Below are 21687 nucleotides of genomic sequence, written 5' to 3'. Positions count from 1 at the left end.
AAGCAGCCCCAGTTCAATTTAAAATAAGGTGGAAAATGACTTTTTGATCTAATACATTTTTGTGTCTGAAAATGATCACCTCCATATATTTTTTACTATTGAAAATATAGGAGGTTTGGGCTACAGACATGCGATTGGTCAACTGGAAGAAAAAGCAGCAATTTGATTGGCTGGCTAGGATGTGTGATTGAGAGAAACAGTAATGAATGATGTTGATAATGGAACTGCTGACGGTGCTCACAGTGGCACAGCGGCTGCCTCGCTCCATCTGTGTACAGGTGTGTGTGAATGGTAAAGCATGGATTAAATGATGTGTGTTTGTGCATGCAGGTGAGAAGCCTTACAAATGCTCCTGGGAAGGCTGTGAATGGCGTTTCGCACGAAGCGACGAACTGACAAGGCACTACCGCAAACACACTGGTGCCAAACCTTTCAAGTGCAACCACTGCGACAGGTAAGAAACACTGCAAATGCTGCAAAGATAGCTCACAATAAATGCATGCGCATATTTAACCCTTTTTAATTCTTTAAACCTGCTACACATTCACTAGTCCACAGTCCTCAAATGCTCATAAACAATTTCCTTTAGCTATGAGACTAGAAGACCAAACTCTCTCCCTCAAAAAGAAACCCTCCCTTCGCTCTTGTTTTCTCGAATTCTCTCTGATGGCATGCACATACCAAAACTGCATCAGGCTCATTGGAAGTTAGTACAGGCCCAGTTCCCTTCTGAATAACTCATTCACAGTCTGGTCCTATGATACCCATTACTGAATTACTGTGAATATCTCATGCGCGCATCCTTTTCCACTTTCCTCCGTCCTCCCTTCGGTACTGCATATTCCCACACTGTGGCTTGAGTGCAGGGAGAAAGAGAAGTTAAAGGCATGGGTGTGCATTCCAAGGTAAGAGAGTAATACAACAGTAATATAAAAGAGCTGGGTAGAGGCACAGGAAGAAATGGATGCAAGTAGAACTACATAGGTTAGACACAGCATATTTGATGAGTTTGTTTTGTGTTTTGTTTTTTTCAATCACAATACTTACATGAACTGTTAATGAAACATGGAAACTGCTCCTGGTGAATAGAATTAACTACATGCAAATCCTTCCCAACTAAAACATGACGTGCCAGTTATGTGGTTTATTGGTACTTTTATTTTATGACTTACTAATTAACAACATAACAACAACTATGACGTACAGTGAAGAGGTTTGCGCGTGCAATATACGTCAACATTGTTGTTATGTTGTTAATTAGTAAGTCATGAAATAAAAGTAAAGTACCAATAAACCACGTAACTGGCACGTCGTGTTTTAGTTGGGAAGGATTTGCATGCAGTTCATTCTATTCATCAGGAGCAGTTTCCATACGTTTCATTAACAGTTTGTGTAAGTATTGTGATTGTGTGTGTGTGTGTGTGTGTGTGTGTGTGTGTGTGTGTGTGTGTGTGTGTGTGTGTGTGTGTGTGTGTGTGTGTGTGTGTGTGTGTGTGTGTGTGTGTACAATGTGAAGTAAAATTGCTTGTTTTAAAAAAAAAAACAAATTATGTTTATATACCATTTATATATATATATATATATATATATACACACCACACACACTGAACAAAATTATAAACGCAACACTTGTTTTTGCCCCTATTTTTCATGAGCTGAACTCAAAGATCTAAGACTTTTTCTATGTACACAAAAGGCCTATTTCTCTTAAATATTGTTCACAAATCTGTATAAATCTGTGTTAGTGAGCACTTCTCGTTTGCCGAGATAATCCATCCACCTCACAGGTGTGGCGTATCAAGATGCTGATTAGACAGCATGATTATTGCACAGGTGTGCCTTAGGCTGGCCACAATAAAAGGCCACTCTAAAATGTGCAGTTTTATCACGCAGCACAGTGCCACAGATGTTGCAAGTTTTGAGGGAGCGTGCAATTGGCATGCTGACTGCAGGAATGTCCACCAGAGCTGTTGCCCGTGAATTGAATGTTCATTTCTTTACCATAACCCTTCTCCAAAGGCGTTTCAGAGAATTTGGCAGAATATCCAACCTCACAAGCGCAGACCACGAGTAACCACACCATCCCAGTACCTCCACATCCAGCATCCAGCTTCACCTCCAAGATCGTCTGAGACCAGCCACCTGGACAGCTGCTGCAACAATCGGTTTGCATAACCAAAGAACTTCTGCACAAACTGTCATAAACCGTCTCAGGGAAGCTCATCTGCATTCTCGTCATCCTCATTGAGGTCTCGACCTGACTGCAGTTCATCGTCTTAACCGACTTGAGTGGGCAAATGCTCACATCCGAAGGCGTCTGACACCTTGGAGAGGTGTTCTCTTCACGAATGAATCCCGGTTTTCACTGTACAGGGCAGATGGCAGACAGCGTGTATGGCGTTGTGTGGGTGAGCGGTTTCCTGATGTCAACGTTGTGGATCGAGTGGCCCATGGTGGCAGTGGGGTTATGGTATGGGCAGGTGTATGTTATGGACAATGGACACAGGTGCATTTTAATGATTGCATTTTGAATGCTCAGAAATACCGTGATGAGATCCTGAGGCCCATTGTTGTGCCATTCATCCACGACCATCACCTCATGTTTCAGCATGATAATGCACCGCCTCATGTTGCAAGGATCTGTACACAATTCCTGGAAACTGAAAACATCCCAGTTCTTGCATGGCCAGCATACTCACCAGACATGTCCCCCATTGAGCATGTTTGGGATGCTCTGGATTGGCGTATACGACAGCATGTTCCAGGTCCTGCCAATTATCCAGTAACTTCGCAAAGCCATTGAATAGGAGAGGACCAACATTCCACAGGCCACAATCAACAACCTGATCAACTCTATGCGAAGGAGATGTGTTGCACTGCGTGAGGCAAATGGTAGTCACACCAGATACTGACTGGTTTTCAGATCCCCCCCAAAACAGTAAAAAATGGTTCATGGCTTAATTACCATGGGACCCACCAGTTGAGTTGGACCCATAAGTTGAGAACAACTATTTTAAAATATGCACAATTAGAATTAGTGTGTCCAAAAAAATAATGTACTTGCCTGGATGGTTGCCCAGGCTGACTGAAACGGTTTAGGGCAGCCATAACTTTTTCTGACCCATGGCAGACAACGGAGTGTCCAAGAAATCTGCTTGAAAATAGTACATTTTGTAATTTTGTTTAGTTATGCTAGTGGCACAGAAAATACAAATTCAGTAGTACTGAACAAAGTTGTCTGTGGACTAAATACTGACTTTGTACTCAAACATTTTGTCATGAATTTTCCATGAATTGTTCAGGATAGTGATAACACTCACAAAGAGGAATTTTACACAAAGTCATGGAGAAAGTCATAGAAATATCTAGTCTGGAAATCACAACTTCCCTCATGACTGTGGGAATCCTGTTTAAATCTTACGGGCTATATTTTAGCCAAGTCAAGTCACCTTCATTTATATAATGCTTTTTACAATACAGATTGTTTCCAAACAGCTTTACAGTGATCATAGGAAATGAATGCAACAAAGATTATTTTGGCTGTACGACAGCTCTAGAAGAAAGTAAAGCGCGCACACACACAAACGATGCAGAGGCAGCATGGTGAACGTGTGTTGGCGTTGGTTATAAAGAGGTGAAGAGACACAGAAACAGCAGAGAAAAAGGGAGATTTGCATTAGCATGGGGAGAAAGAGTGATAGCCTGTCAGGTGACAGTATTAGGAAGCTGTCACTCGGGCCTGGCATGCGGGCAGCAATTACACAGTGGAGGCCGCGTGCCCACTGAGCCAGCTCCAGGTGGAAGCACAATTAGACACGGCTCCCTGTCTCGCCGTCGGCATCAAACCAACCTTACCGCAGCCTTTTGAAAGTTGTCCATTGAACATTTCTCTGCTGCTCCATCACAATGAAGCTCCACCGATCCCAGCGGACAAGTTGCGGCTGGGACGGCCTCTGTTCTGCAGACTGCTGCCGACACCTGAACAGCGCCGTTTTCCCTCAGGCTCAGCCAAGCACGTGAACTCTCTGGGGAAGGCATGGGGAAATCTGTGTCCCTACACTCATTACTCAGTGTTTGGCAGCTATTGCATGACAAAAGGAGGAGGAGGCGGCTTGGATAAGCAAATCTACATTGACAATTCTTTCTCCTTGATGTCAGGTATAAACAAGGGCATCTTCTGAAGTTGAAGTCTAGCCTAAGCAATTTAGTTCTGCTGCAGAATCCCACACACAGATCCCCATCATTCCCTGGGAAGTATTTATAAATTGAGCCCTCCTGTTATTCCCTTTTAATACTAAACCTTGAAGAACCTTTCGGGGAAGCACATCCATTTTTGGTTGTGCATTGAATTATGGGTGTATAAAGAATGGAAAAACTATTACAAATGTGAACAGTGATGCCGCTGGAATGTGAAAGTGTCCTTGTGCAGCATTATTACTCTTGACTGGGATAACAATAAAGAATAATGTGTAGCAATGGCAGAAGGAGACAGTATCTATTGTCTGAATGGCAGAAAGGATGCCTTGTTGAATCTGGATGGAATAAGCCTGGGGCTAAAGGTGATTCTGAGTGTTCACTGTTGAAAAGGTGTGCAAGACTGCCTATTATGGTCTTCAATTTTCCTCCATGGTCCATTATGGTCCTCTTCTCTGGCACTGCCTCCAGTCAGTTCAGGGCGAGTCCCCTTACAGAATTTTTTTTAATTGTATTTAAATTGTCTTACTAAACAAAGGCAGCTGCAGACATGTGGCAACACCATTAGATATTAGACTAGAACAGTCAATACATAATACAGCATTTCCTCCATGATTTTTGGTATAGTGCCAGACATCTGCATCCGTCTTAAGTTACAGAAATAGTTTCTCTGAGGCAACTTGAGGATAGGAGTCTTGCTCAAGTCCAGAACAGTGATTAATAATTAAGTTTAAGAATTAAATGAAAACTAAAATTACTGATGCCAAATTTAGGTAACTTTTAGGGTGTATTTTTGGAGAGTAAAAACGTAACATTTTTCCACATTATCTAGAAGATAGAAAAGATTTGGAACAGCATGAGCCGTGGTATATCTCTCAGCTAGGTGTAATTACACAGAGTATGTTACCATCACAATGGGTTATGAGAAGCTACAGTCAAGGGCAGTCTAACAGTAAATACAGTCAGCCAACACACACAGTCATACTGTCTCACAGTCACACACACACAAGTGTATTGGGCATCATTAATCCTGCCTAATCAAGCACAGCCCCCTGTTGGGTGTTGAGAGGGGTTGAGTGAGAGTGGGAGGAGGGGTTATGAGATCTAAGGGTGTGCCAGCTGGTGTAGCAGCCACTTACAGTGAGTCACAGGACCATCTGTCCAGTTGCTCTACCCTACCTCCACACACACACACACACACACACACACACACACACACACACACACACACACATACGCATATTTGCACCTATATCAATGCAAATCGGAAAACAAAAAAATAACCAAGTGTAATATACAATGTCATCAGACTCTGCAAAAAAATTCACATACCTGAACAAAAGTGAAATGTATATGTCATTCACATATGATAAATGGTCAATACTGCAGTCTAGCTGTATTTTACTAAACAATAAAATAAATAAAGAAAACTAGAAAACTAAAAAAATAAATAAAATAAAAATCCTTAATAAAAACAAACCAACAAAGAGACAAATGCAAAGCAACTGGGGAAAACCAGAAACTGTCAGACTATAATGTAGAAAAATGTGCTACTGTGTCTACCTGTATATATACACACCCTCCTCCCACCCCAATTTGAATCTTGGCTGCTTTCCATCCAAAAAGCAACAGCGGATTTAACACTGTGGCTCTCAACTAATTAATAATGGATACAGCCAGAGGCAAATTGAAATTATAATTCTCTACTCCTTTTCAACTCTCCAAGTTTTTATTCATTCCAGTTAAGATTCACTTTCAACACTTTTTTGGCTGTAATACAGTAATCCTCATAGTCATAGAAATGTGGAGTAGAAATGGCATCGCAACACCGTATTTTCTAAGCACGGTTATGTATTGCTCCTACCATCAGTGGTTACATGTGAGCTTAATTGATGATGACATAAAAAAGCCCATGGCCCACTACGAGAAACCAACTGCTATGACTCAAGTGCTACATAACTAATGCAGTCGCTCAGTTTAAACAATAATACCATTTCACCTCCAGCCTCAAAATAATTTCCTAATTCAAACAGGCTCGCTGTGATTTGTGGTCGCACTCCCAAAAAATATTTCTTGCGCAAGGCTCAGCAGACTTTGCTGCTAACTGCATTGGCAAGCTATGCGTTCAAAACGATCTGTCACCAGTTTTAGAGCAAAAAGCTGGCTATGCTTAAAAATTCATTTTTTTTCCCAAACGCCAAATGTTGTTTTCTCTGTTCCATCTGCAAAGCTGCCACACATCTTCCAAGAAACTTAGATCGTCGCCCTCTTTAGCGCAATCATAAACGTGTTTCCTTAAGTGATTCCAAGCTAACTCTCTCTCTTTCTCTCTTTACAGATGTTTTTCCAGGTCTGATCACTTGGCTCTGCACATGAAGCGACATATCTAAGGCCGAGGGAGACGGGAGAGAGAGAGTGAGAGAAAAAGACTGAGAACGAAGAGAAGAACATGTGTGCACCGCCCATTCGGGAACATTCACAACAGACTTTGGGTGCACACGAGGGGTCTGGCCGCAAACGTCACCAGGAGGAACATGCGAGGCAGCGTGGGCAAGCGTTGTTGGATTCTACACCCTCTCAAGACAGTACAAATGCCTTTTCATCAGCGATTAGCCATGCCTTACTGAGCGTTAGCTTGGAGGTCAGACACTGCCAAACACCACCTTTTTTTTCCCTCATTCTCTTTTTGTACAGTAACTTACCACTAGCATGGGACAGTAAACTGAACGCTACATGTACAAAACCGAAACGCACATGTCATTCATCAAGTAACATAATTCTACTAGAGAATCAACATTCATTGTACATTCTGGAACTTCCTTTTTCTTTTTCCAAGGACACATCACAATTACTAACCTGCAGCTATGTCGTATACAGCAAGCAACCAAACACGGAAAACAACATTGCCAATAAGTTCGGAGGAGTGACCAATGGAAGTAGCGGCCAAACGCAACGCACGCCCCCCGAAGCTGTCTCTGCACGGGAAAAATGAAAAACAAAAAATACGGCAACGCTCAGGATGTGTGCTGATTTCTTGTACTCTTTCGCTCAGGAGCGAACTCTTCTCTGCTCTTCACGCCCGTCACCTCACGGGCGACCGAAATGATGCGCAGCGACACTTTCTTGCCTTTGTTTTTTTTTAAAGACTGTTAAAAAGATGGTTTGTTTTCCTTCTGTGCTGAAATGTCTTAAACTTCTGAAAAGTGAAAACTTACTTTGTGAACACAAGCATAAATGTGCACATACGGGCAACGGGAGGGAACTGTGAGCCCTTCTCAGTATGCACAAGGTTCAGTGGCTGCTATCTGGCACTGAAACATAACATTGGAAGCATAAGACAGGAGCAGAAACCCCCAGAAAAGTTTGAAACTGCTGGCATGGTATGAAAGGACAGAAGTCTTCTATTTTTCATTTTGCTTTGCTCAGACTTGATCCGGGAAAAGTGAACCAGAGTGCGTCCGCACGGACCTTGTGTGATGCTCTTGACACTGGAAAGAGTTCGTTTGCTTTGTGTTGATACTGGCACCCATGTTAAAACATAGTAGTCCGGTGCACTGGAGGAGACGGTATGGCGGGGAGGGACAGCTGGCAGAATGTTTGACTCTGAGATTGGAGCACCTGCTGGGACAAGGATCCAAAAGAACTCAGTGGCATCAGCCCAGACAAACTTTGCCTGTTTCGTATCCATTGTCTGCACTGATTTTTTCAATGTTCTCTGTGCTTTTTTTCATACAGTAAAAAAAAAAAGCTCAAAAACAAAACAAAAAAAGCATAAAAACAAAAAACAACTTGGAGGGAAAAAAGAAAACAAAAAAAATACATTAAAAAAACTATTTCACACAGACACACACCACAATGCAGACAGAATGGTTTCATTGCTCTTGGCTTTTTCCTGAGAAAAACGCAAGAAGAAAAAAAAGCAGAACAATAATTACCAAGTTAATGAACAGCATTAAAACGAAACACTGCATGGCAGCCTCTTTCAGACAGACACACACATTCGTACACATACATGCGCAGCTTGCCTCTCAGCATTATTTGTTTTTGCACCGAAATCTTCACAGCAGGGTTTTAGCAATTGTTGTTTTGTAGGATTGCGTTCCATCCAGACGTCAGACGTTAAATCGAGAACTTGTTGATACACTCGAGTAAATTATGCTAAACCGGGCCTAGGTCTAGCTCTGTGTTAATAATCAGCTTCCAAATAGCGGGTACAAAAAATATGTATCATCGTTCCCAAGGTTGTGAAGCCTGTTATGGCGTCGCAATCAGGGTGTTACCCTGCCGACCCTCCTCTTCTGCATTGATTTAATGGCTGCAAGGGTGGAGGGGAGATTGAAAGCCATTATGATTCAGTGGTGACATGTTCGTAGTCATCACAGACTCTACTAAACAATCCCAGATTATCCCTCAGGGGACTTCCAGAGCTTAACGTTCGATACCGAAACTCTCAGTGCAGAACTGCCTAAGACTGAAGGGTTGGTGCCTTTCTCTTGGTTTGAGTCCTGCTGAAGGCAGCTCTTCTATCACACATACACACACTTACACACACACCATCACTTCCGTTTGACCACAACTACACGTTTGATTTCAGTTACTATTTTCAATTGATTTCCTTTTATTTCCAAGTCATTTTGAAATGCAAAGTCATGCCAATTTTTTGACAAAATAGGGGATGAATTGGTTCATCTCCATTAATGTACAATCAGTTGTGGTTCGTGGCACTTTTTCCGCGAGAAGCGGCCCGTATATGTGACGATTGTATGTATGAGTTTCTGTAAAGCAAGCGAGCAGGATGTATTGCTATAGTGTAATAAAAACATTGTCTTATTTCCCACAATTCCAAAAATGGGGCAACTATCGACAGTGTACAGCAGTCTACATGTTACATCAACTATAAAGTTTCAAAAGGGTTAAATTTCCGTTTTACTCACATATAGCAGAGGTGAAAAGCTACATTTGTTTCACACTGCTCTGCCCTCCTGTTTTTGCTCACTTACAAAGCGACGATTCTGCTTATTCCTTAAGTCACCATATGGGATATAACAGAAGGAATGCAGAGACCAAAAAACGTGTCATATCATTTTCTTTGACACTGACAAGCAATGAAGCCTGTCTTTAAATTAAAGATATACATATAAATATTGTCTATTTAAACACCGTGCAAAGCAACGTTAAATGCAAAATTACAAACAAAAATCCCTTCTTTTGCCAACATGCTCTAGACGTTACTAAATGAATATGTAATAGGCCAATCAGATTCATTAGCAGGCAACATGCCGTACATATCCCCTCACATATCAAGTGCCATTTCAAGCCCCCGATATCTCACTCTCAGAACGACAGCAGCAGTCCAGTCAATTGCACAGGCGTCTGATGCATACTTTGTCCAAAGAATTACGCATTTACAAATAAACTGCTGGGTGTTGAAAGAGAGAAAGAAGAATTTTGTGTTTGACTTTATTCTCACAGTATCTCTTCTGCCCTTCACCAGCTTCCTATGATTTGTTCTTTAATGTCTAGGTGATCATTGGCTTGGTCTTGAGTATGTGTGCTTGTAAAATATGGTTCGAATGCAAAGTTGAGGATGAGTTTAGAACCTAGCCGTGAAATTGAAACAGCGAATTAGTCGCATTGGTTCTAGCGCTTCTATAGTGAGTGCAGGTCACGCATGTCTTTAGAGATCACAAATCCAGGCGATTGTTTTTAAAACGATCGTTTGAGTAATTCCTAACATGATTTTAGCTGTACAGAAGACCACCTTATCTACTGCGAGTTATCCGTACAGAGATAATGCTGTGGCTGAGTGTTTTACATGACAGTAAGAATGTTTGAAAACATTCTAAGGGAACAAATTTTAAGTGTACTAGATATGGGCACTCTTCCAGTGAAGCTCCCTTCCCAAGCCGTTTGCTTTGTTGCTTCAAAGAGGCTTTTGGCAGCTTAAATTTTATACAAAAAGATGCTTGAAACATCACAAGGGGATTTTATGATACATGGTCAGAGGTGACAACTTTTTCATTTCTATTGTCCGTATTGGAACATTTCACTGCATAACTAACACACGTCATTGTTACCGCTAGCTTAGTCTGTTTAAATGACACTGCTGTCGATTGTCTACATAACATTTAGTGGCATTTCAAGATGCACTTATCACAAGATCATGGGAGCTTAGATAAAGCTTGTAGGTTCATGGCACAACATTAATTGTCTGTTTTGGTCAACGATGCATCAAAATAAAGTCTGCTATTCTGTGTAGGCTATACACTCAAATACTCATCCATATAGTTCCCAGTCACTTGCAAACAGAGATGAGAACTCTAAAGGACTTGTTTGACTTGAGATATACTGCATCTTGAAGTGCATCTGTATCCGTGTTTGTCCGAACTTGATAAGTCAGTACGTAAGGTTTTCACCAGGTCTTTCCCCTTTTTGTGCGAATTTTTTGTGTTCCTCACCTCCCACCCCATCTATCCCACCCTGCACCTGCAGAACCACGGTCACTTCCTGAAAGCGCCGTCACTTCAGTTTCATCCTGCAGTTGTGTTACCAGCTGTCAGCAATCTCTTACCTATGAATGTCCCTAGACATCACTAACCAGGGAGCAACCGGGCAACAACAGACCTCAAAGCTTTTACAGGTGCTCTCTCTCTTATCCAAACATGGATCTTTCAGACGGCCTCCAGTTGGTAGAGCAGGCACAAGTCTGAAAAAGAAAAAAAACAGAACAGTTATGTGCCATCTTGATTTATCTGTATGGAAGTAGGACGACATTTTGCCATATGTAGGCTGAAGCATGTAGTTTCTCGCTAGAGCAGGGACCCTCATATTCACTGTCCTCTCTTTCCCTCGCCACATCACTAACACTCCACCCCCTCACTTCTGGAATCTTCACACTCTTCCTCTCCGTTTTTATTTTTTTTCTATTCTGTTCTTTCCTTGTGTGTTTTTCTTTATTGGTTCTTTTGCTGTACAAAGTGTTTAAAATATTATTATTTGTATGATATAATGTTAGTATGGTAATGTTCTTTATTAAGGAAGAAGATGAAATTTATTTTTGTTACTGGTCTGTTTCATAATTCTTTTTTAAATTGGTATTGTAAGATATCTATGCAAGAACTGTTCAGTGGAGCATTTTTATTTAAGAATGTAATAAGTGTAATAAATGGTAGAATCTGAACACCCTCAGACTGACGTTTTCTGTGACCAGAAAGAAGAAATATTACTTTGACAGCGGGTGAGAGAGACGCTGTCTTTTCATAGCCTTTCAGAACCTTTGTTGCAGTGCTTTCAAATAATGAAGACAATTTAATTTTTGTCCAAGAAATCACCACATTGTGACAATGGCTCTGTGTACATTGGCTTAAAATTACTTTTTTGTGTGTCCACGGTTCATTGGAATTGGAAAACCGAACACCCTCACCAACAGAAGGTCAAAGAATATCACGCTTTGTTTGCAGATGGATTTTGTTGTATATCTGAATTTAAACAAACAGCAATTTTACCATTGTTCACAGCAATAAATAAATAAATAAATAAAAATAATAAAAAAATATTAATTAGTTATACAATTAAATTAAAATAAAATAAAATAAAATGAAGAAATTCCATCAATAAGGCAATTCTGGTTTCCCAGCTTAAAAAAATTGCGCATTCAGTATTGGAAGTTTATATGAACTTAAATGCTTTTAGGCCCAATTAAATAAAAAGTGCTTGTATTTCATGCTTTTAGGCCCAATTAAATAAAAAGTGCTTGTATTTCTGAAATACACCTTTTCCAGCAAGTAAAGAAGACCTGTATCCACATCCTTTAATGATATGGCCCACAAAGATCCTCAATGGTACAGTTTACTCAACCATAAAAATATGTCCCACAGCCTGAGAATTTTACCAACAGCCCTGCGGGTGTGTGAATACAGGCCATTTTACAATGACAGAAGACTCACCCAATCGGATTTTCAAGCCAGAACTTTCCATTTTACACCTCAATTTTTATTACAAATTAATGACCCTCCCTCCCAAACTTCTCTCTGCGGGCCACTTTGTGCATCACATCCTTTAATTAGTCGTCACAGGGCTGCCAATGACTAAGCCACCATTTAGAAACTCGTACCCATGTCTCAAGGATTAAAAGGGCTAATCGAATAACTAATGGTTAATTACAGAGTAATTATGTGAAAGAAAAGGTACTTCTAGCGCACATTCTCGCAGCCTTGTAAATGTCTTCCAGTAAGATTTCCCCCATCAGCTTCGCTCTATTATAGCTGATGCTGGTAATTGAAATTCACATTGTCATCGCCTCAAACCAAAAGCAAATGTGATATTTATGCGTCATCCACCTCCTGATGCAAGCCTTACTCCTGACACACACTCAAACGCCAGTATGTTTCATCTCACCCCGATACACGGCACATCTGGTGTCAACTGTGAGTAGACTAAAATCCAATTAATTGCATTGTTAATTTGTAGGAATAGACGTGTCAGTGACTGCTGAATAATCTCACCTAGGCTAATCACGAAAAAAAAAAAAGGAATTCTGCAGGCTGGAAATTTCCAGCCTGGTCTCTCGGGATCCGTGTCAGTAGCTTAATGTGCATATCCAGCCCCCTCCATTCACCATCCCGCTCACCCTCTCTGCTCTTGGCACAGGGGTCGAATCGTCTGGGTGGCGGAGAAGACATTCATCCATGCCAAGTTTATTAATGTAATACGTCCCCGTGCCCTTGTGCACCGAGACAATGGTACTAAAATTAGTGTGTTGATTAAATGGAAATTATGCCAGTGATGTGATTATTGCTTTAATAGGGCTAAACCACTGTAACTGATGCTAACTAACAAAAGGTCACTTAATTAAGGAAGTGATAGCAGAAGATAATCAGGAATTTACAGGACTCTCGAGGTGGCTGGGGACAGGAAAACAATGTTTTGTTGCGCACAACATGCTCTTGCGATCCCCTTGATTGTGCGATAGTAAACAAGCTTGGATTTTCCCTTAAGACTGCATTCTGGAATGTAAGCAAACATTATTGCAGACGGCATGGGCACAAGGAATTTCCCATGATTCCATTTGCTACCCTTCAACAAAACTACTGTGATTGTAGTTTGTATCATATTATAATATTATTGCACTTTGATTTAGCCTGCTTTGGTATTGAATAATTAACAATCATTTCCCATGATATTCTCATGATACTCCAAAGGCATTACAATATAATATAGCTTTAAATTATATAAATCTACATAAAATAATGTAATACACACTACACAGTATATAATCAAATATATTACATATATAATATATAGCCAAAACCACACAGGCAGGAGTGCAACTTCACAACAGTAATATTTCAGAATGTTAGTAAAAATGTATTACACAATTATTACAAAATTGTATCAAATAAATGCAGCCTTGGTGAGCATAAAAGACTAAATACATGCATGTATACGTATGTACTGTACTGACATTAAATTACATTTCTCGTTTCAAATTTATAAATGCTAAAGAGATCAAAATATGATACCTTTCATTAACAGCTTTTTCCTTCACCAGCGATTTCACACACAAAAATTTACTGCCGTCAAAATGAAACATCAAACTTGATTAAAAAATGGTGAAAATGTCAAAGGACTCATAAAAATCTTCTCAAAAGCCCTTTAAAAAATCATTGTATTAGGCTATAATTTAATGTCTGCTTTGCTGTCTGAAGAGGGATGATCACATTTAGTTAAACCTTTAATCTTAAGATGGCAATAAATATGCTTTTGTTTCATTAGCTCACATATAAAATATCTGCTGTTAGGGCACAATGAGCGGTTTCCCATAAAAGCAAGCAATTTATTCCTAACCATGGAGGAGGGGAATTATATTAACTGCCAGAGGAGATGGTATTTGGAGTGGGATGTGGCATAAATTGAAGGGTTTCATGGTTGTCCCAGCACAGGAAATACTTGTATCCTGACAGGCTGGAAGCAGGAAATGATGGCAAACAGTTTAAGTAACACGTGTCTGGAACAATACTTCCTACGTGTCGACGGATGCCGCTTCATACAAGCATAGGCATGTTTATGGGTACACACATTGGGAGAGTGACCGAAAAATAGCTTTTATGTATTGCATTTAATAGTAATTTGTTGAAACTTTTTATATTTTGAATAAACTAACCACCTGACAAAGATAGCAACGTTCTTGGTGGCTCAGACAAAGAGCGAGAGAGAGAAATCCCTGTTAAATGACTTCCTCCTAAGAATAGAGGGAAGGAAAACTATGATCTCACAAGCAGCCCTGCAAACACAACTACAAACTGCAAAAGCTAAAACAGCCCTGCAAACACACAAGATAAATACTTCCCCACCGGATTGTCAAGCGCACCCATACACTTTTCTAGTACCATATCGAAATATCTGTAGTGATTGCCCTGATATCATGACTGCTAAATCTGTCTGTCCTTTGCCACTGTTTTGCCATGGAGAGGGAAAAAATATCTGGTCTGAAAATTTTGAATCTGAAGGAAGACTATCAGAGGAGGATTAAAACATAATTACCATAACCATAATAACCCAAAGAATGCAATCGAGTTTTCTTTCACGTCTTGAACGTGAACGTAAACAGTTGAGAAAGAAAACGCATGCGTAACAGTTTATTCGATCAGTGCATTAGGTCTTAAAGTGACACCAGCCTAATAAACCTGCTGCCATCTGTGTAATTACTGTTAATTAAAAAACAAAAGAAAAAGAAAATCACTCACTGATCTTGACTGAATAACTTTAACTTTAATCCTAATGCTATTATGTTTAAATCAAATGTTTTCGATTCATTAAAAAGAACTACTGTATAAGAGTCATTTGTTTGTGAATCGAACTACACAGGTCGATTTGTATGTTTGTTTTTGATTGCAGCTTGTACAGAAACCTCAAATAGAAAGATGGTTATTGATATTTCGCAGCATATGCACTTATCACCACATCGCATCCAATACAGATTGCAAATTCAACAGAATTGAATAGAATGCAGTGACACCTGCAGGACAGGATGCACTGCACAAATACATTTTCACACAGCCATTCAAAACAGGTAGGGTAAAATATTAAAACTGGGATTTTAAGAATTGATATTAGGAATGTTCAAATGAAGATTGCGATTGATTACAAAATCTATATTTTTTACCAGGAACACTTTTTCTTCAGAAAATGTACAAATTTTCCAACTTTTATAAATGCCTTTTTTACTGGAAGCTAATACAAATCTTTTGTGAATAACAACATGTGGTCTACCAGTCTTCCTGTGGGAAATACCGGTAGTGGTATCGTCACAGTGCAGACACCTCGGTTTGCCATCCAGAAATGCTGCTGTTTACTTCAAATCAAAGGTAGATTCAGTGGGGTCAGGGGTCAGGGAGGGGGTCAGATGGTGGGTGCTTCTCATTTCTTATTTGTGCATCCTCGTTTCCTTCTCTCGCTTCCTTTTCTCGCGTCTTAGCTCCAACCCCCTTATGGTGCGAGATAAGGATACATCTGTGTATCCTCACTCATGACTCCTCAGGAAGCTTCCTCACTTGTCATTCCTTGCGGTGCAATTAGAGAATTGAGACGTCCTTCAAGATGTCCGAGTACGATCGGTTTCCGGGTCACGAGCCGGAGGGTGTAGGAGCGAAAAAATGAGGAGGCATCAATTTGAGTATTGAGAAGCACTCATGCATTGCATTTATCCATATCTTACCATTAATCCAGATAAAGTGCTCATGGATGAGTGAAGCAATTACAGAAGGTGTATAAGAATTCAAGACAATACAAACTAACTATCTCTGGATGACACTAGCACAAGAGCAGATTTAGACTGTCCAACTTCAGCCTAGTTTTTAAACTCATTCAATTTCTCACACACTGACACACACACACACACACACACACACACAGTATTTCCTTTCCCGTTTTCCTGCATACACTTTCTCTCCATTTCCTCACAGAAAATCTTAAAAGCAGCTGAGTCCAGTCCACTGGCTCACTGGGTAACACAGGGTCAGAACCACTCAGCCCAATCAAAATTCCCCCATAGTTCAGACGAAACATCTGCAGATTCCATTGAGCATAAGTTCTGACCAGTGAACTTCCTGGATGGAGTTTGTGTGGGGAGTTTTGTGCATGTATGGCATTGTTTCTTACACCACTGCTAAATCTGCAGCACCACAGAAAACAACATATTTTGGATGAGCTGTTAGCTTCGCAAACGGGCAGGAACATTTCCATTCAAAAATTAATTAATCAATAAAATATTATTATAAAAGTACATTTAAAATGATAAATCAATTACTATTATTGACTGGTTGTTCATAAGTAGTTAAAAATAAAAATATATTAAAATCAATGGTATTAAAAAATATAATGTAAAACCTGATCCCTGTATTATTTACATAAAAAAGTAAAAGTAGCCTTTGCACATATAGAAAATGTATTTATGTCAGCAAATGCTGCTTCACTTGGTTGTCCAGCCTATGCAATAGAAGAGAAAAAAATCCACAACAAATTGACCACATGATGTCTCTCTGCTCGATTTCAGATATGTTTCGGGGTCCTTGAGTAAATCTGCTGAGATGCACCATTATGGCCAATTTCTTGCTCTGCTGAATAGTCACATCAACAAGCTTCAAATAGCCAATACCAGCACTTGAATTGCTATCTACTGACTACTCAGACTCATTAATGTCATACGCAGTCTTTATCAGACAGTTGCTGGAGTGTACTGCCTAAATTATTCAGGGTAAACACGTGCACATCTGAAGAGGGCTGAGGAGGCTTATCTCAGAGAGCAGCCTGTTGTTCTTCCACGTTCCCTTCTCAGTGCATATCAATTCGGCCTGTGTCGGGAGGAATCATCATCATCATCATCATCACCCTGTTTCTCTGATCAAACTGTGGATCACTATATATGCAGTCTGCTCTCTGTCGCAGCAAATGCACATTGATTTTAATGTTATCATTATAGCTTTTCAGGGGATTACATTAAGTGCTTTTCTGCACATTCAGTTCTTAGCTTAATCACGTCATTTTCAAATTCAAAAGTAGAGATCTTTGCACTATATATACACTGATGAGCCAAATTAGTATGACCAGTCACAGGTGAGGCGACAGGGTATTGGGCATCCAGGGTTCATCGATGCACAAGGGCAACGAAGGCAATCCCGTCTGGTCGAGCCTATGACGCCACCCATCATATTATGGTTACAGTTTTCTTGTTTTCCTTTTTCTTTAGTGTGTTATGTAGCTGTTTGTGCATGTATCTGCAAAGTTTCAAAACTTAAAGTCTCCCACAAAAAGATTTATTCTATCTAAAAGAGAAGGGCACATCCAGACCAAGCTCAAAATGCCTCGATCGAATTCTCCCTCACATTCCTATGTCTCTATGTGGAAGTATTTGCATAATGCCGCCCAAATGAACACACAAAGAAAGAAGGCGTGGCTTCAGTTATCGTAGTGTTTGTCGCCTCCATGTCGTGAGACGCTGTGTGTTTCTATGCGAAAGCAAAAGCAATTTATTTGGCCTTCTGAAATTGGACGCAATTATGAATCAGTGGTTAAGATTTTTTTACAACATTTACTTCCACAGTACAACACAAATGTTTGTGTGTGCAGCACATTTTATGGAGGTCAGTTTCCTGAACCTGGGAGAGTACAAGGCCGCCTGTGCACAAAAGCTATTTCTAAAAAATGGGGCAATTCCAACTTTGCTAGGGCAATCTGGCGCTTCTAAATCAGAGCCTGTAAGCGTGTTTCATTATTTGTTGAAGTGTTTGCTATTTACTGTTCAAATGCAGAGTTTTGTGCAATGTAGAGTAAAGGGCCATTCACACCAAGAACGATAACGATAATTATATTTGCGTCCACACCAACAAACGATAACGGTCTGTTTTATTCCTACGTGCTGTGGTTTCGAAAGTGTGTACAACGTCATTGATTTTTTTTTTTTTGCTGTTCTTGTTGCATTTACACAGCTTTAACCAGAAGATGTCCTCAGCATGCTATGTTTTAAGTGAAGCTAGTGTAATGGATATAATAATCTAACAGTGAATTTAGCTGACGTAATCAATAAAATGAAATAAAAACAACGCCTAGCCTTTTCACCACGACTTCAAAGGCAACAAGACAGCGTTGCCTGAGGTAATAGCCCACCTCTCACCATTCAGAGGGTAGGAAACAATTTATTTCTATATTCATTTTCTTGAAAAGGGGCTTGACTTGTCAAGTAGTGACAGTAGTGAATTTTGCTGAACCTCAGCGATTAACTTCTCCTGAATGTCGTCTGCCATTTTAAATGCGCAAGCCCTTAAATTAGAATGGATTCTGATTGGCTGTCAGTGTTTTATCGTTAAACAGCTGGGAAAATTTTTTTTCCGAAAGTGATCCCAACGATATTGTTTCTCTATATCGTTATCGGTACCATTATAGCTCTGGTGTGAACTGTGCTATTCTTTAATATTGAGAACAATTTTTAGAACTAGGCCTATATCTTTATCGTTGTCGTCCCTGGTGTGAACGGGCCTTAATGCATATTGTTTGTTTTTTTTAAGATCAAAAGTTCAGAGATGGACTTTAGTTTACAAACATGGTTCCAAACGATCGCTTGGTCATCTTCATTTTCAGAATCCGACTTGGGCTTGAAGTGATTTGGTAAAACTGATGACATTATTAGCTGTCTTTATAATTGCTTTGGAAGCTGAAGCTCACAATTATGATAAGGGGCGTTACATTTCCGACACACGCTTGAGGTGTTCGGCCAATCACAACCCACTGAGTCAGCTAGCAAATTCTCACTACTCTGCTCCTAATGCGTGTGCACTTACTTGGATGGGTTAAATGCAGAGGTCAAATTCCAAGTATGGGTTACCATACTTGGCCATCATGTGTCACTTTCACTTTCAAATCAGAGCACACTGCGCTTTTCAGAAGGAGGGGCTTTGTAGAAATCGACACGTTTTAGGAAGACTGGGCATAGAGGTGTCACGGTGCGTGGTGTGGAATAAATCCGTGGATTCAAGTGCAGAGTAGAAGTATTTAATAGAGACCAAAACATAAAAAAACAAAAGAAAACTACAACGTACAAACTAAAACCAGAACAAACAAGGCAGGGCAGGAACAGAACTCAATACGACGAATACACGTAACAAATACAACGAACGAGCACAGGACAGCAAACACAGGAAGACTAAAAAGGAAGGCAAATAAGGCGGGTAACGAGGATAACAGGTGGGACAAATAAACCAATAATCAGATAACAAGGGGGAGGGACCAGACAATAACAGGAGCACATGGCCCAACATAACAAAACACTCATGTGCATAACCAAGACAGGACAGACATGTGACAAGAGGAGCATGTTAACATATTCCTATTACACCCAATCCACAAAATATTATGATCTTTGAAATAGCATGTGACCCCTTTAAATAGTTATAATTTTTTTTTTATTTCCATTTGATTTAGTCTAGTTATTATTATCAAATAAAATGTGATTTTCGGTGATTACAATCTGGCAGCAACAGTACATTTTTCGGCTTGGGTGAGCAATTCGCGGACAGCTTTCCTTGCGCATGAAATCCCCCATATGCCACCAAACCAATGACAGTGCAGAACAATGAAGATGATGATGCATAACAACAGAGTAGGCCCTATAGCTGTTGTGGATCCACTTACCCGAACCCCCATAACTGGCACATATTTTTACAGAAAATTACAGTCATTTGGCAAATAAATAAATTACGGACAGTTACATGCATATTATGAGTTAATATTAATTCGCAAGCCCACAAACTCATTCTCTCAAATTGCTTGGGTATGCAGAGCATTCACAGCTTATGTGAAGTGCATGCCCGTATGTATGCATTTATGTATGCACACACACACATTAAATAACCTTTGTTAGCCCACTTTTAGCCTTCGCCAAATGAAAGCATCCAAACGGCATTTGAAATCTGCCTGCCATTTACACTTCTAATTTGCATAACATTAAAAATGTGTTTTTGATGCTCTCACTGCTTTGATGAATTATATTTGTGACATAGGCTAGATTATAATCTAAACTCACTATACAATTTAGCCAAATGAGTTTTAGGCTCTCCCATGACAACATATCAGAACACAGTTCAGATATTCAGCCAGAAAATGTAAAAACTTCTTCAGAATTTGCCAATGAAATGGACATTATGGCCATCTTCGTCGGCTTCAAAAAGAAAGTGGGGCCATTAATTTCCCTTGAATCAGGTTTCAACTGTTAGATGAGCCTTTGAACATGAACTTAAAAGGAACTTGTTCCACTCACAAATATGCCTCAACTCCTTTTCTTAAAAAATCAAAAATGAAAGAAAAAAAACCCCATAATACCTTAAGAGATAATGGGAAAGCACCACTGCACATATATACAGCCTCATCGAGCATGAGGTAGGAACGTTCCTTTGTCACCATACTAACCTCAGAACTAATCCCCTTGCCAGAAAAAAGTGTAAAAAGAAAAGACCCACTGCCGTTTGCCTTATCTTTCATCCTGTTTTTTCCCTTTCTCTTATCAAGCCTGAGAGGGCAGAGGAAAAGGAAGTGCATACAGACAGAAAGGTCTGGTTACAGTCACACGTGTTTCCTTTTTCTCAAGGCCTGTGTGTATTGTTGTAGCCACAGGTGTGGGGCAGAGGATAAAAACTGTAATTTCTTTCCCTTACAAGCTAGGTCAAATACCCTTCACAGTGCTGGACCTGGTGAAACGCTGAATCTAAAGCCGGGTGCACAATGTGCGATTTTTAATAGTCCTTTACGATTGTTGCTTGTCAGACTGTACAAACTTGATCATCGCTATAAGCCATGTCACACTGTAAGATCTCAGTTGTCATTAATGTCAGACTGTAGGTTTTACATCCTCAAACAATTACACGTTCGGTGACAGTTTTAGCCTTTAGATTTTACCCTAGGATCAGAAGATTGATTGTTTTAAGATTTGCACATTTTGTCTTAGACGGCCAAATCGTGGCCAAAATCGCACACTGTACACCCGTCTTTAGACATAGAACACAATCTGTGCTGACGCACATTAGTTGAACTGCATAATGTCTCCCCACTTCTTCAACCCTGATCTATCAATGTATTAAGGAGCAGAATTAAGTAAAATAAAGAAATTATTTAGTGATTTTGTAAGTGATTAATTTAGGATGAAGATGATATATGAGGATTGCATATCTGTGGCTTCGAGACCAAACGCACAGGTTTTAAAGTTAATTTAAAAAAAAACAGACTGGCCTCAACTGGGAGAATGGATACTCAGAGATTATATTTACATAAACATTTATAAAATGTTATAAATTTATACATTTATAAAGTGCAAAAAAAAAATATTTAAATAAATTTTCAGTTTTTAAAATGTTAATGAAAATCTGCATTGCAAATTAAAACCCATATTGGCACCCTAAAAGCTACTGGCTTACACTTTGCATAGTCCATTGTCCACTGGAAGAGTAT

General features: G+C 39.8%; 1 protein-coding gene across 1 annotated transcript in view; it reads left to right on the top strand.

The window, feature by feature from the left end:
- klf7b (Kruppel like factor 7b) overlaps positions 1–11374 on the top strand; it is a 46880-nt gene extending 35506 nt beyond the window's left edge. Inside the window, exons 3-4 of the mRNA XM_077215179.1 lie at positions 331–454; positions 6533–11374. Coding sequence (XP_077071294.1) covers positions 331–454; positions 6533–6584 — 176 coding nt within the window. The 3' untranslated portion in view covers positions 6585–11374. The remainder of the gene's footprint in view (positions 1–330; positions 455–6532) is intronic.
- The last annotated feature ends 10313 nt before the right edge of the window (positions 11375–21687 follow it).

The sequence above is a fragment of the Siphateles boraxobius genome, unplaced genomic scaffold (genome assembly GCF_051911475.1).
Source record: "Siphateles boraxobius isolate OS27281-9 unplaced genomic scaffold, OSU_SipBor_1 7, whole genome shotgun sequence".
Classification (NCBI taxonomy): Eukaryota; Metazoa; Chordata; class Actinopteri; order Cypriniformes; family Leuciscidae; genus Siphateles; species Siphateles boraxobius.
The sequence above is the reverse complement of the archived record's forward strand: the minus strand, read 5'-3'. Positions and strand labels throughout refer to the sequence as shown.